Here is a 16,947-nt window from a genome sequence, read left to right as displayed (position 1 = left end):
CTGGAATCAATGACACAAACCTTTTCTTCCCAACTGTCAAGTGTGGAAACTAACTCTTGATCTATAACAAGATTTTTAAAATGACCAGCATGGTGGCCTGATTTATGACCACCTAGACAACATAAGAAGTCTTCTGGTGAAAATCACATCTTGATACCACCATCCATTCAGGAAGTGTAATGATAACAAGATTTTCAAAATGGGAAATTGTTGTCACCATACTTGTTTTAAGATTGGTACCACTGTTATTTAGGACCAACTTGACTTCATAAGAAATCTTTCTGTCAAATGTCAGTGTGACCAAGCATTCATAAATTGAAATATCATGATTTTCAAGAGGGCCAGACCACTCCGTTGCCTAGAGGTTAGAGCATCTGCCTCGGATGCAGGAGGTCATGGGTTCAATCCCCGGCTGAGTCATACCAAAGTCTTACAAAAATGATACTAACAGCTGCCTCGCTTGGCGCTCAGCATTAAGAGGTTAGTGTTAGGACTGGTCGGCCTGGTGTCAGGATAATGTGACTGGGTGGGACATCATGCTACATGTCTGCAACATGATGCCCCAGTGCTAGGCATCACTATAAACTGCCACACTGTAGACATTGTAGCGATATGACAGAAAAATTGTTAAAGCTACGTTAAAAATCCAAATCACACACACACACACACACTCAAGAGGGCCATCTTAGATGTTAGATCGGCACCATTTTCATCCAACTAGGCATCATAAAATGACCTTTGTAGAAAATCCTATGCTGATATAACCATCTATTCTAGAGATGTAGTGATAATGAAACTTCCAAGCTGACCACTATGGCAGCTATAAAGGAGATCAGAATGGCACCATTGTTATGTGTTTAGGCTCTCATAAACAGTAACAACAAAAAAAGTTAAGAAAACAAGACTTGTAAAATTTAACAAATAATTTATTTCCATTGAAAAACAAGGTAAAAATGAGGAAAAGAACTAACAGTTTTAAGAATCAAATCCAAAAATAATCCAAGAATTAAAAATAAAAAGTCCTAGTAATAAAATTTTCTAATGAATATGAGTTTGAGTCCTGACAAAAAACCAAAATGGAAGGCAATGACGTATACTGTAGCCAGTATAGTATTGCCGTGTCAACAGTACTTTGTTGTACCAAATGGAAAATGTAAAATTCCAGTAAAGAAAATTACGATACTATAACATATGGAATAAAAAATTTAAAACTAGCAAACAATTAAATCAAATCAAATATAAATTAAATCAAATATACATAGCACTTTTCTCCATAAAGAAAAAGAAAGATCTATCTTTTTACCATAAATTATGCATGAGGTTAAAAAAACATAAGAACTCTTATGAATTATACACAGTGTACATGAAATAATACATTTCTATCCATGGCAAAGTGCATCTGCTATTAAATTATCTTTTCCCTTGATGTGCCTGATGTCAATCTTATACTCCTGTACAACAATCTCCACCTTAATAGTCTTTCTTATTTTTCATCTTGTCAATGAAAGTAAGGGGATTGTGGTCACTAAACACAATAATCAAAGAAGGGGCTGAACTAAGTAAACTTCAAAATATTGTAATGCCAATATCAAAGCCAAACATTCCTTTTTGATTGTTGAATAATTTCTTTGGTACTTATTTAATTTCTTAGAAAAATAGCACACTGGATGATAAACACCATTTTTATCTTCTTGAATCAATACTGCTCCAACCCCAACGTCACTTGCATCAACAGACAGTTTAAATGATTGGATGAAATTTGGAGCTGTAAGAAATGAAGTGCTTTTAAGTATGGCTTTTAACTTCTAAAGCTTCTTGACATTTTTCTGTCCAAAGAAATTTTCTTTCTCAATAAATTTGTCAGGGGTTCAGCAATTACAGAAAAATTGGAACTAAATTTCTGATAGTATCCAGCCATACCTAAAAATCGTATCAGTTGCTTTTTACTTACAGGCACATGGTATTCAGAGATAGCCTTGACCTAAGCATCTATAGGTTTAACTTGTCCATATGTCCTAGAAAAGTTACACTAGCATGGCAGAACTCACTTTTGGATAAATTAATTGTCAAACTTGCAACTGTGAGTCTGTCAAAGAATTTCCGAACTGTCTCTACATGTTCTTTCCAGGTGTCATTGTAGATGATGACATCACAATTATCTAGACCAGAGGTGATCATATTCATTAGACACTGAAAAGTACTTGTCAAGCCTTTCATTCCAAATGGCATCACCTTACATTGGTAAAGTCTATCTGGAGTCACAAATGCCAAAATTTTCTTTGCTCTTTCCAAAATCCTTTCAGAAGGTAAAATTTGGTGACATACTTGTCCATTCCGATCTTATCAATACAGTCATCGATTATTGGTAATGGAAATGAATCTGTCTTTTGTCATAATGTTCACCTTCTTATAATCAGTGCATATCTGGAAAGTTTTATCTGGTTTCGAAACAAGTATACATAGTGAACTCCAGTCACTTTTACTGGACTCTATGAAATCATTCTCCAGCAAATAATGAAATTCTTTTTTCAAGTATTCCTGTTTGAGAGGGTTCATCCTGTATGAGTGTTGTTTGACAGGTTTGGAATTTACGATTTCAACATCATGGAAAATTTTGTTTGTTCTTGTTGGAACATGGAAATAAGTGCTCATATTCAAATAATAACTGTTTAAGTTCATTTCTTTCTTGCTGTTGCAAATGTGAAAGTTTCTGGTCCAGATCTTTCATAATTTCTGAATTCTGAAAATTTGTCGCTGCAATATCAGTAGAATTCAATGTATTCCTTCACTTGAATCTTCACTGAGTGGGACAGGTACAACTAAATTAACTGCATGTTTAACCTGGCTATCTCTTTCAATATACTCCTTTAACATGTTTATGTAGCAAAGCTGTTTTTGTTTTCGCCTCCAAGGAGTATTTATGATGTAATTTAAATCATTTACTTTCCTGTCAACTGTGTAGGGACCATAACACATGTATTTGGCCTGAAGAGGATTTTGTGGTAGGCTGAAAACTCCTTTTTAACATATCTTAATTTATTTTTGACTGGGTATAGTGCAGATTCGCTCTTGCAACCTCACAAGCCTTTGACAACTTATACTTAAAATTGGAAACATAATCGAGAAAATTAATTTCAGTATCTTCATTAGAAAGAAGTTTCTCTTTCAACAACTTCAAAGGTCCACACACAGTGTCCAAAAACCAGTTAAAAGGGACTGAAGCCCAAAGATTCTTTAACTGATTCCCTAACAGCAAAAAATAGTAAATGAATGCCTTCATACCAATCTTGATCTGTATCAAAACAATATGATCAAATCATATTTTTTAAAGTCTGATGAAATCTTTCTAATGGTCCTTGACTCTCCGGGTGATAGGCAGAAGATTTAAATTATTGGATGCCTAATTTGTACTTAACTTGCTGGAAAATTCCAGACATGAAATTTGAGTCTTGATCAGACTGGACAGATTTGGGAAGGCCAAATTGAGTAAAAAAAACTTTATCAAAGCTTTTACTATTGTTTTAGATTGAATATTCCTCAAAGGAATTGCCTCTGACGCACACATAATGGTCAACAAATACTGGTTACCTTACCTGGTCTTAGGTAAGGGACCAACACAATCTACCATAATTCTGCTAAATGGTTTGTCAAATGCAGGAATAGGCTGCAAATGAGCCTTAGGAAAATCGTATGATTGGGTTTTCCTACCATATGACAAGTATGACAAGATCTACAGTATTTACAAATATCACTTTTGATTTCTGGCCAGTAAAAGTGAGTCAAGATCTTATGATAAGTCTTGTTAATCCCTAAATAGCCAGCCAAAGGAGTTTCATGGGCCAGACAAAGTATTTCCTGTCGCTAAGATTTTGGAACTATAATTTGACAGTTCACTGATGGTAACTGAACAAGCTGGGTATAAATCAGGGAATTCTTTTTCAACTGGATCAACTTTCTGATCCAAACAAGGCTTGTCAGTTACAGGTGGATTAACCACAACCTTGTCTTCAGCTAGGTCATTGCCTAGTAATAAATTACTGCCCTCAACGGGTGAAGCAGACACTGTTCTAACTGTCATGGGTCCTGAGACTAAGTCTGATGACAAATTTACACAATGGAAAGGAACACTAACAAAGCCGCACTCTACTCCCTGAATAAGAACACTCTCATTAGATGACTTCTCAGAAAAAGGCAAAGTACCTGACAATAAAAGACTCTGAGAAGCTTGTGTCCCTTAAAATTTTAATAGGGATAGCATTGGCTTTATCACCCAAGAGTGATATAGAACCCTTCAATACGAATGGTTCATAATTCTCCATAATAAAATCAGACTGAGGTTTATTAGATGCAACAAATGTACTGCTTTCAATACATGACTGTGACCTTGACCTCTTAAAAGTAAGAGCATTTGGAATAGGTCTTTCTTGATTCTGATGCCTATTTTTCAATCTGTAGCAATCAGAAATAACGTGTCCTTTCTTTCTGCAATAGGTACACATAGGAAAAGACAAGGATCTTTGATCAAGCTTATCTAAAGTTTGATTTTTAAAGGTTTCGCCAGTTTGAGACTTAGAAGGGTTTGTATAAGGCTGGAATACTTTTCTGCCAGAAAACTGCTGAGCGGAAGTCTTATTCACAAAAGGAACTTTATGAGTTAAAGAATACTCATCAGCAGCACGAGTAGCATTTTCCAAGGTTTCGATCTTATGCTTGTCAAGATAAGTCTTAATGTCACTATGGAGACAGTTCCTGAACTCTTCAAGTAATACAAGTTGTCTGAGACCTTCATGATCTTTTTCAACTTTCTTGGCTAAGCTCCATCTATCAAATAACTGCTCTTTTTCACTAGCAAATTCAACATGGGTTTGTCCAGCTTCTTTTTTTATAGTTTCTGAATTTTTGTGAATAAGCTTCAGGGACTAACTCGTAAACCCTTAAGATGCATTCTTTAACCACATCATAGTCACCAATTTGGTGAACTGACAGTGAATGGTAAATATCACTAGCTTTAGTAATTGTAATAATTTGAGTCCAATGCTCCCTTGGCCATTTCAAAGTTTCAGCAACTTTTTCAAAATGAATAAAATATTTGTCTACTTCTATTTCTCTGAAATGGGACACTAACCTAATATTCTTTGCAACATCAAACTTAAATTTATATTTGAAGTAGAAATGTGCTTTTCACTTGCCAGCTCTATTTCTTTTATTGTAAACTGATATTACCTCTCATCCTTCTCTCTTTGCATGTCTTTCTCTTTTTATTCCTTTTCTAATTGCATTTGATTTTCTCTCTCTCTCTCTCTCTCTCAAACTGTAACTGCATGTTTTTCTTGCAACTGCATGTCTTTCTGCTTTCTGTAATAAAAATTGTTCTTTTTCTTTCTCCAATTTTATTTGTTCTTTCTCTTTCTCCAACTGCATTTGTTCTTTCTCTTTCTCCAATTGCAACTGTAACTGTATTTGTTTTTCTTCTTTATCTTTCTGAAGTTCCAGCTTCCTTAGCTCTAATTCCATCTTGTATTTTAATTCCAATTACTTTTATGTAAGAGTCTGATACCGACTTACTGATTGAAACCAAAGCACTTTTATCCAAAACTTTCTTGTCTACCAAATATTGGACCAAAATATTTTTTATTTCTTGCTTTGTTAAGGAAACTTTTGCCTCAGAAAGGTCATATCTTCTGGCAAGTTGAATCAATTCATCATTTTTCAGAAGGTCTAATTGTTCCTGCGAAGGACTTGAAAGAAAGATATCCACTTTTGATGACATTGTAGAAAAAGCTTGCTTATTTCACTAAAGATTTCAAAATTATAAAATAATACTTGTTTGTTTTTTTTAAATTTAAAAAACTAGGGGAATTCAAATTTCCATGTGGGATTCTGCACTTGATCACTGCCACACCATTAGTAGTTTCCCAGGTAAATCCAGTGAAAGTGGCAAATTCATGTCTGGGTCAAAGACTGCTTTCATGAATGGGCAGTGGTCACTGTGCAGTAGGGCAAGGACCTGTAAGAAACATCCTTGCTTAAACATCATCTTGTCTTAAGCTTTCTCCAATGCATGAGTTATACTTTCAACGCATCTGGAAGAAAGAGTTCCATATCTAGATGGACAAAATGCTGGGAAGGGACAAGGTCTGACTCCTCTACATCAATCATCCATCCTGAACTGCAAATGAGGGAAGGTTGTCATGAATCTAAAAACATACTTACTAAATGGTTCTGTAGTGTGTCATCCAGGAACACAGCCTTCTCTGTGCAGGAAGTCATGAAATGGTGCATGACTTTTTTTTAATGTCTTACTGAAGGCCCAACTTCAACATCTTGGTTGATGCCTTCTCAGATACATGAACAATTCTTTCAATAAGTTTGGGAGAAAGATGTTAAATGTTCCACACCTAGATTGACCATAGTGTTGATAAGGAACAAAGTCAGATTTCACGACATTGATTATCCACCGCACAATGAGGGAAATAAGGTTGTTTATGCTGTGAACCAAAAACCAAACTTTGTTTTTGTCATGTTGTGTAGGAAGGTAGCATTCCCTGCAGCAGATGTCCTGAACTCTTAGTGAGGGCCCAAGGTCTTAGAATGGGCTGTATGAATGAGTATACTGAAGTACATGCCGGACATGCCAAGAATGATCACATAATAGACAAACTCTATTAAAGGTCTCAGTTGTTATAGGTCTTCATAATCAGAAATGTTCTGGAGTAGAGGCCCTGTTTGTGCTATCTACACTGCTCATTACAAGCAGAAAACTAATTTTTTGTGTGTAAAAAGATCCTCTTTCATGGGATCGCTTGGAAGTTCAATCATGAAGGTAGAAAGATGATATCAAAGGGAATGAATAACAAAATCCAGACACCTTCTGATATGGTGTGGATCACCCAATGTTTTGCAAGAATGGGTGGTACAAATCTGACAAAAAGGGAGTAGTCTGATGTTTCACACGAGTCAGCTGAGGGCATGGATGAGGGAGTATCACTGACAACTGACGGAACCCTTGGGGAAGGAGAAACTGTTCCTTTCTATCCCCATCCTGCCTGCCTGTGAAAATAGGTGAATATGATCACCTGTAATTTGCCAAGGCCAGCAAATTGAAAAAAAAAAAGAAAAAAAAAAATGTCACTGTTGAGAACTGCCACAGCTGGATCTCTGGTGACAATTATCCTTTCTCTTATATGTTCCCTAACACAATCATGAAGATACAGGAGCAATGCTTAAAGTTAAAGGACAATTCTTGTGTCTCTTCCTTTCCCACCTCCTCACTCTTACTTTCCCACAGCCTCAATTTGATGCCCTAACACAAGTGAAGGGAGTGCATACAAAAACAGCAATGATCATTAATGGCTTTTTCAGCTGGACCAAAAAATAAGATCAGATACATGAAGTCAAGTATGGATGAAGTCGAAAACATTCCTAACTTTGACATGGCACAAAGACTTGTCTGTACTCTTTATCGATATCTAGACAAGGTATGTGTAGAGAAAATGTAGCATGACCTTCCCTAGATGCATGCAACTAACTCACCATAAAGAAGCTCATGCATTACTGGAATTGTGAATGTTCCATGAGATGCCTGTTAATTTTTGCTACCTTGAACAATAGTAGCATGGTACTGCATGATGACAGTTCATCATCATTGTTTACATTCGAGGCATGGACCTTAAAGTTGGAATTGATTTAAGGTGGAGAATGGCATTTCAATGGAGACAAAATATTAAAATACATTTTCTCTATAGCTGCCATGAAAAAATTCCATCTGTTCCATTGTCAGATTGGCATGTTCTGCTCATCACCTGTATTAATTGGAAATAATGAAATAGATATTTTTGTTTTCATCAGCATGCATTATTTTGTCCATTGGATATCCATAGTAGTGATCACATTATGGAACGCCAGTCCAGCGCTACCAGTTTGGCTTGGTTGGATGACTTCATAAGTAATGCTGGTACACTATAAATTTCACAGGAATAGTCGTTCCGATCGATTGGTTAGCCTACTTGCCAGCTGCTGACAACTGAGTCATGACCACTGTAAATGTACAATGCTCATTCACGCTGCTGGTCAGCAGTCAGAGTGGCATATATGCCTTGTGATCCAGAGGTTTATCAAGAATGTCCGGCTCACTAGTGGAGATAACAGCCTCCTGACAACTTTAATTTTACATAGCTTCTTTGTACAACTGGACCAGTTGGCTGGCAGCTGGACAGCAGCACCAATGATGATATCAGACCTGCCATCTATATGAAAAATGAATCTGGGACAGAGTTTCACAAGGCAGTTTTTAAGTGGGTAATGACACATTGGTATCATCTTTCAAACTGGACCAAATAGTATTCCTTTCTATTGTGGACATTATGTTTAACATTTTTCTCAGACAAATGTTCGTTGTATAAATTAAGTTGTTCTAAAACAAATTATCCATTATAAATAAACTTAAAAAAGAGAAAACCAAACACATTTCAAATCAATTTCAAAATGGCAGCTGTTGTTACTGGAAACAAAATGATGAATATCAATCTACTGGATTTGACCAAAAAGACAGAATTTGACCATAATGATTGAAAAAATACTCATTGAACATGGAATGTGCAAAAACAATCTTTTTGGGGTACAAATCAGGATAGTTGGCTTGCCTGTGACATATGCTTTGCAGTCCTGTCATACCATAATGGTGAAATTGCAGATGTTCATACTGATTTCAACAAATCTTCTGAAAATCCCCATTGGGCTTAAATGTCCACTGATATGACAGAAAGCTGAATACTACAAAGATGAGATACAGTGATAGCGGCAACTGCTTTACACAATCCAATATGGTGGTTAAAGACTGGCATGGTGGCCTTAATTTCGAATGAACCAATCATATTTTAGAATTCTATACTCCTATATATATGAAATACATTTACTTTCAGCATGGAACTGGGTGACTATTCTAAACAGAAAATTGCAAGGAAATAATTAATTTAACTTTTATATTAAAAAACAGATTTTTAATAAGAAAAACATACACCTATAGTCAAGTCATCAATACAGGATAAATGTGGAAGAAACGTGACACTTGCCAGCTATAATGCTTTACATTTTCTTTTTTACTATTACCTTTTATATACACCTGACTGAATTTTAACATCTGATTTACATTTTAACTTTACATTTATCTGAAAGGGTTTATCTTTCTAAATTTTTGTGCAGTTCATTTTTACATTTTCTGAACGTTAGCTTAAGTTGGTATCCACTATTTTGCTGACATACTATTAAATACTACCGCATGCATACATACTAGAGCTGGGTACCACAAAAAATTATGTACTGCATTATTTCTGAATATACTGTGATAAGTACCACACCCAGTTGTCCCCCTCATGAACGGCACTCCTGACCGGCGACCACCCACTTTTTACGACCAGAATCCCTTGGCACCAAAGAGTTTGTGTTCAAAAGTACCCCTGAAGAAAGACCACCCCTCTAATGTGACCAGCAGCCAGCATATTAGTTCCAAGCTAAAAAAATTTACCTTACAAGTGGCCACATTTTATATTAATATATGTCCAGAACCAATATCTAATTCATATGGTTCAGTAAGTATTCCAATGATCTTTACTGATGTATGTTTCCCAATGTCAGGGTTTCATTAGTAAATGAAGTGTTGGCTAAAGTATATATACCAATAAGGTTAATACTGCATCATTAATGCTGACATTTACAGGAAATGAGGTCACCAATGTTGTGACAGAGCCCGGGGCTGCAGGCACACAGTGGTTGAGCTTTTTTCTTTGATGATTATGACCAGACAAAATTGTCAAGATTATAACATGGTCAGCATAGTCTAAATATAGATTTTGTGGGTTAACAAATAGAGAGAAAGTAACCTTGATCACAACAAGGTACCAGGCAAAGACAGAAAAATCATGTGACAGTACATGTATCTCTTCCTCAAAGTTTTGTCTGCATAATTAAATTGAAATATTGTACAATTAACAACACAGGAATAAATCGTTACAAAACCTTAACATATCACATAAATGAAGAATTAATACTTAAAGTTAAAATTATTCGACTTGACGACAACAGGGAGAGGTTATGAGTTCTTGCCGAAAAATACTATGTCAGGAAGACTCAAATAAACAACATTGTAACAAGGAGAATATTCTGCAGCAGTGGGAAAATGGAGTCAATGGACGAGAATTATTTTAAATGCCAAGCAATGTATGTCCCAAGATTTCAAAAATGTTTTATAATGGTTCTGCATTGCGCATGCCAACAATACCCCACTCACATTTAATTTTCATGCTTATGCCATGAATAAGAACTATTAATGTATGTTAACTTGAAATAAGTCTGTTCTCAAGACTAGAAAAATCTTTTAAAAATTAATGGTACTTTTAAATAAAGATATTGAATGCTTTGAAATGACAAGTAGCTTTCTTACTACATACACATACTTCTGGGAAGACCACCCATCTTATGCCGCCACTTTTCTAGTGCAGAAGGGGTGGCCGCACAAGAGGGGGATCTTTGTATACTGCGATTATATTAAGAACCAACAATTTAATGTTCTGAGGCAGGGGCCTGACACTATTTTTTAATTAATTTCCATTTGTCGATACCTGGAAAAACATGATTTATAGCAAAATAACACCATATTATATCCATGATATTTGTTGGAAAAAAAATATGAATTATCTTGAGAAAAAAGAAAAGAAAATATCTCAGTTCAAAATAAAATCACAGACCCCACCAAAAAAAAAATTAAATGGCCTGTACGTCATATTAGATGAATTTACAGTGTGTATGTTAATTGTTGTATATTTTGTAATCAAAAAGCTGTCACTAAAGTGGGATGATTAAACTAGCACTATAGCTGATAAAGTGAAAGATATTGTGCCGACATTAGAGCACCTATTAATAAAAATAGGAAGTGCTGACAATGAAGCTTATGATTTTCTAGCTACACTACTGATATAACAGGCAGTGTATTACTGAGTAGGACGCCAATGCTCAGGTAAGATATTTATCAGAGAGGGCCAGTAAACATAAAACACACTAACCAATGAGAACATCTTTAGTGAACCTGAGAAATTACATAAAGTTCAGACAGAAAAGAAGTGCACTCATGAAATCATAGTATGATTTGCAGTCTTACACAAAAATACACAGACTAAACACCTTCATACATGTTAGTAAATGACTAACACATGTGGGGTTTTTTTTGTCATTGGCCTGAATGTGTCAAAGCACTTCAATGGCCACTGCACTGGCATATGTGACACATGTCAAACATGTGATTAAAGGATCATGAATATAATTATATTTGTAATATTCACCATTAATTTATGACAGATACAACCGTTTTGTAAAAATAAAAAGAATTGTTTGTCATAAATAATACTGATGCATAATGCTATAGTGTCTTCAATTCTAAGTTACATAAGAGGAGACAAGGTGAGACAAACACACCTGGATATGATACTCACCTGTTTGGTTTCTACTTGGGTAAGTTTTATTCATATTCTTATTGATTGGTTCAGGAGGAGCAAACTCTGTCTTGTCATGGAATCGAAAGCGATTTTCAAAATCTGAAATGAAAAACACTTGGTGTAAAGACTGGAGTTATATGCAGTATAAAATAATGGAAATAATTCCATTGAAAACATAACATTTTGTATTGTCTTGACAGTTTGGAGGATATGATTTTAAACAAGAGGCTCAAGTGGGACTGAATCTGCTCACCGGGATGACATCTGAATAATACTGTGAATTCATTTATGTCATTGATTGGTGGTGGTGGGGGGGAGAGAATCATCAACCATGGTCTGGCCAAAAAGGACATTTTTATCTGTATTGAAATTCATGGATTGCTATTAACTGCATTATGTTATAAAAACTAATGCTTCAAGATTTCTCTATTTTTTTTGGTATCCTCATCAATGGTGCCCAATACTGAAAGGTTTCAAAATCAGGGTTACTTCTGTCCAAGTTGGAATATTCTGTCAACAAGGGGAAGGATGTAGCTCTACAATGATACAAAGTAATGTAGATTTTTAACTGTGTTGAAAACTGCTGCAAAAAAAACACTTTTCAAGACAAAATTTTATTTAATGCAATAAATTACTGGTTCCAGAAACAGAGCTTGTGTCCAGATTTTTTTTTACTTCCTGTCATTATCTAAGCAGGACAGTATGAACTGCACACAAACAAATAACTTTTGCAAAAGGTAGGATTAGTTTGAGATATGAAGTAAGAAGGGGCCCAGACATGACAATCATGGGTTAAATTGGCACACCCACCCACCAAAGAAGTAAGTAGAGGCCCAGACATGACAATCATGGGTTAAATAGGCACACCCACCCCACCAAAGAAGTCCAATTTTTAATCATCTGCTCATCTGTTGGTAAAATAGCCAATTCAAAAACTGCTTTAAAACATCTAAACATCTGGCAAAATGAAATCTTTCTGACACACATGTTTGGATGCAGTCAGAAGTAGTCCCCAAAACATGTTTCCTAACAATATTTCAGGTAAAATTGAAAATAATCTTGAGAGGAAAATAAGTTAAATGGTTTTCTGAGATAAAGTCATTCTTATTGTTTTTGTTTTTAAGGATTTTCTATTTCTGGTAACATTAGCTATATCTCATGGCTGATCAGCATCATTCGTCAAACTTTAAAAGGACATTATGCCAGGAGTTATTTCCCTTTATTTTAATTCATTTGTTAATTTAGCTAAAATTCTTTCAAGCCATTTTTTTAAAAGTCATCTAAAAGTTTTAGTAATGGTGCTAAAATTGGATGGCAGACTGAAATAATTTGAACATCTGATAGCCCTCTATTTCAGGATGCTGCCAAATATGGTCCAAGTCTGCTGAGCAGTTTCTGAGAACTTTCTCTAAGGTTTTACTTTATTTAGGAACAGCTGCCATAATGGATGACAGACTGGCATCCATTGGACAAAAAAGTCTGCAAACTGATCAAGTTATTTTTGATAACTAAATAGCAATTTTGAATCAATGATGTATAATGGATGTCGGATGATATATGATGGATGAAAGACCATACAATAAACTCCCTTGGGTAAATATTGGTTGTGCTGAGGAAAACTTTACTACCTACTTGTTCCTGGGCCAAGCAGATGCAGATTCACACCCTGTGAATAAATCTGTGAGCATCTTATACACTAAAAAAATGCAGTGTTTGACATCAGCATGCATCAATTACTTTTGCCTATTTTGCCCTATCAAGTCAGAATATGTTGCAGAGGAAGCAGCCTTTAATTTTGACACAGTACCTGATGCATACTTGATACAAAAATGTTTCCAAATGATGTCAATATTTTTACAAGTGAGGACAGCAAGTTTAGAAACCAATTTCATCCACATAAACATATAAAAAGACACAAGGTTTCCAGAAAAATTCCAGTTCCACACCAGCCCAGATATCTTTGCATTTAAAGTAATGCTTTAGGTAATCTAACCATTATTTTCATGTGGAGAAATTGTCTTTGTTTTAACAAATATATCACACAGCCTGATAAATAATACCTGTCAAAAGTGAAAAGCTAGAGAATGTCAACATTTGGGTTATTTCATCTTGTCAGACAGTGTTAGCTCACTCCATGTAGCCAAATTTTCAAGACTGCAGCATTATTCATATACTGTCACAGCAAAGTGAAGACACTATCAGATATTTCTATAAGTATGTAATTACTTGTAACAGGAAAAATAATGCAGACCTGCATTCAAAATAAGCATCTTGAGTATCTGTGCAAATTCCCACCAAGTTTCACATAATGCACACTAAAGCAATCTATTAAGAATGTCAAGGCTGACCATTACATAGTAACCTTCCAACTCTTTTGGACAAGCTAGATTCCTGAAACTGGTTGCCACCGATGAGTAGTTCTCTTGAAATGGAGGTTCAACTGAAATGGATTACGGAGTATGAAAGTTGGGGAAGATTGAGGTGATGCTTGAATTATTCTTTGAAATATACGTTGGTGACATAAATTCATGTGAAAAGTAATTATATCCAATAAAATGTCTGTTGATGTCACTGCTTTTGCATGACAAGGTATCAATACAGCTGCAGCCTTAAAAATGCCAGTTAACTTGGCAGAACGTAACAAAACTTTAAAATCTTTTGGCTCCTAACTTTCACACATGTAACTCAAAAGACAAGTGAGAACACGATCATCACCAAAATTTTGCCACTTGAAAATGACAGATTATTTTTTTTTAAAAATCATTCAGAAACTGTGAACTGGGTGTAAAACTACTTGGAATTAGCCGTAACAAGATTTTCAAGATTACTGTTGTAATATTAGACATAAGACCAGTACCATTTTCATTTAGGACAAACTTGACATCATAAGAAGTCTTCTGGCGAAAACCCCATGTCAATATGACTTTCTATTCAGGAGAAGAAGTAATAACATTTTCAAGATGGTAGCCATAATGGACATCTTGTTCACAATGTTTTCATTGAGGATCAAACTAGACATCATTAACTCTTCAAGTGTCGATACAGCCATTTTATTTAGGAAAAGGATTAACTAGATTTTTTTTTTAATTTGGCCATATTACAAATCAGATAGCAGCATTTTCATTGATAAAAAGTCTTCTGGTGAACACTCAAGTCACTATGTTGGTCCATTCAGCAAGAACAAGATTTTCAAGATGGCTGCCAGGTCAGTCCAACTGGATGTCAGATAGGCACCATTTCATCTAGGACCAACTAGACATCACAACAAGTCTTTCAGCAAAAACCCCATGACCATAAATTCTGCAGCAGTGGCAAGAAGAGCTTCAAGAGGGCCAATGCAGCACCCATACTGGATCACTAAGCAGCCCCATTTCGATTTTGGACCCATTAAACCATGAGAAAAATGTGTGTCCTTAGTTTCATGACTATCTTTCAATTAATTTGGGAGGATAACAAATTTGTTCTAATGGACAAAAAACGATAGACAAGAAGTGAGGGTCAGACAACTCCCATAAGCTTCTCTGGTCTATGACCACTGAGCTAAAAACACTAACACATTTACAAAAATTTGACTTAGTTCAAATTACAATCAAGACATATACTAGACTGACTTATGAACTCATCACAACAAAGTAAAGGTGAACTACACTATTAGCTTCTTAATAAATATGTCCACTCAGCTGGTCAGTGTAAGATAATATACAAAACTGTCTCATGAATTGCCCAATAGCAGAGGTGCTTACTTTATGACAATGGTACAGATTGCAAGGGTGCAAATTAATGTCCATATTCGTGGTGGTATTTGTTAACAAAAGGTGCTCTCTTGACCTGGAATAATTTTACATTTTAAAGGCATATGTACTGCTATAATAAAGAGAACATGTCTTTTCAAAACAAAATTGTTTCATCTGGAAAAGTACAAATTCTACAAGTTCATATATTATTGTGTACTCCTAATTTTTCTAATATCAATTTTCATGGTTTTGTGAATGACATTTGCTGCAGTTATTAAATTCAAAATTTGGTGAACGAATTTTGTCCTTTCAACTGAAGAATTATTTTGTTTGTTTTTTAATTTGCAGTTTGCAGCATGAAAACCATGAAAATGTTTACCACATCAAAAATAGTGAATTCACAGTATTTTTAAAATTGTTAATCAAAGCTGTTACTCACCATCTAGACCCCCTGAGTAATGTCCTGACATCCGTTGTGGTGGCGGGGGAGGGAAACTGGAATGCGATGAAGAAGCACTAGTACCTGGATGTACTTTAGATGGGGGTGGAGGAGGCTTGTTGGATCGACCAATTGTGCCTACTGGCGGACCAGCTGAAGTTGTCCTATGGGGAGGGGGCGGGGGTGGACCTTGGCGGGGAGGTGCAGGTGCATTAGGATTTTGTGTCCTGACAGGAGGAGGTGGTGGGGCTTTTGGAGGAGGGGTACGTACAGGCATGGCACCATCAATCTGTGAATTTGAAATTTTTGGTGGTGGTGGAGGAACAGGGAAGGATGGTTTGCCAGAAGAAGATGGAGTTGGAGGGGGAAGCGAGTTAACATTAGTTGGTTTACTGGATGCAGATGGGGGTGGAGGAGGAAATGAATTGTTTGATCTGTCATCTGATGGGGATGAAGGAGGTTTGCTGGATTGTGGAGGGGGAGGGGGAGGGCCACCTGGAAGTTTGGGTTTTGATGTAGAAGGGGGTGGGGGTGGAGCCCCAGCATTAGGAAGATTTTGTGTAGGGGGTGGAGGTAAAGGCCTTCCCACCATACTTGATGGCCTATTACTGCTAGGGAGAGGCTTTTCCCCTGACGAAGATGGTGGCCGATTGAGTGTACTGGGCGGAGGGCGATCAGGAGGAGGTGGAGCTTGATTTCTGTTAATGCCCATGGGCATTCTCGACTGTAATGCATTTTTCAAGTTCATGCTAGCAACATGGCCATTGCTGGAAGAGTCTTCTGATTCTGCTTCCATTTGTGCATTACGGTTCTTAAGGTTTGCAGAAGGGGGTGGGGGTGGACCTGGCCGTGTTGACATGGAAATAGGACCATTACTTAGTGAATTGCTTATATTGGTGTTGACAGGACCATTGGAGAGCTGACGTCCTAAAGGAGGTCTCATGGGGGAAATTCCTGGACCTGCAATGAAATATACACATGATCATTTGTTGAACACATGTCCTTAAAGAGAAACAGATAATAAAGTCAAAGATTGAATGGATTGGTCAATTGTAGCTTACAGATCTGTATCAAGTTTGTTTCATCTAGAGCTGAAGAAGGAAAGAAAAGACCACATACAAAGACTACCTAATGTTGACATCACATCTATTTCCACATTACCTGCACTTCTCCACACATCTGAAATCTGAAATAAGAACTAAATTAAAAACAACAACAACTTTCCCATTTCAAAATACAACAAAACTTTGTATAATACAAATATTGGACCTCACTGTGCAAGAATCAA

General features: G+C 36.1%; 1 protein-coding gene across 2 annotated transcripts in view; it reads right to left on the bottom strand.

Moving 5' to 3' along the window:
* Positions 1-16,947, bottom strand: part of LOC149779610 (uncharacterized) — an 82,245-nt gene that overhangs the window by 14,433 nt on the left and 50,865 nt on the right. For both annotated transcript variants that reach the window (XR_016415682.1, XM_089940400.1), the window contains exons 5-6: positions 15,660-16,619; positions 11,484-11,585 (exon numbers count right to left, since the gene is read on the bottom strand). Coding sequence is in view for 1 of the 2 variants with exons in the window: in XM_089940400.1 (XP_089796526.1) it covers positions 11,484-11,585; positions 15,660-16,619 (1,062 nt within the window). In the remaining variant the exon portion in view is untranslated. The remainder of the gene's footprint in view (positions 1-11,483; positions 11,586-15,659; positions 16,620-16,947) is intronic.

The sequence above is a fragment of the Sinohyriopsis cumingii genome, chromosome 17 (genome assembly GCF_028554795.1).
Source record: "Sinohyriopsis cumingii isolate HCF-2022 chromosome 17, ASM2855479v2, whole genome shotgun sequence".
NCBI lineage: Eukaryota > Metazoa > Mollusca > Bivalvia > Unionida > Unionidae > Sinohyriopsis > Sinohyriopsis cumingii.
The sequence above is the reverse complement of the archived record's forward strand: the minus strand, read 5'-3'. Positions and strand labels throughout refer to the sequence as shown.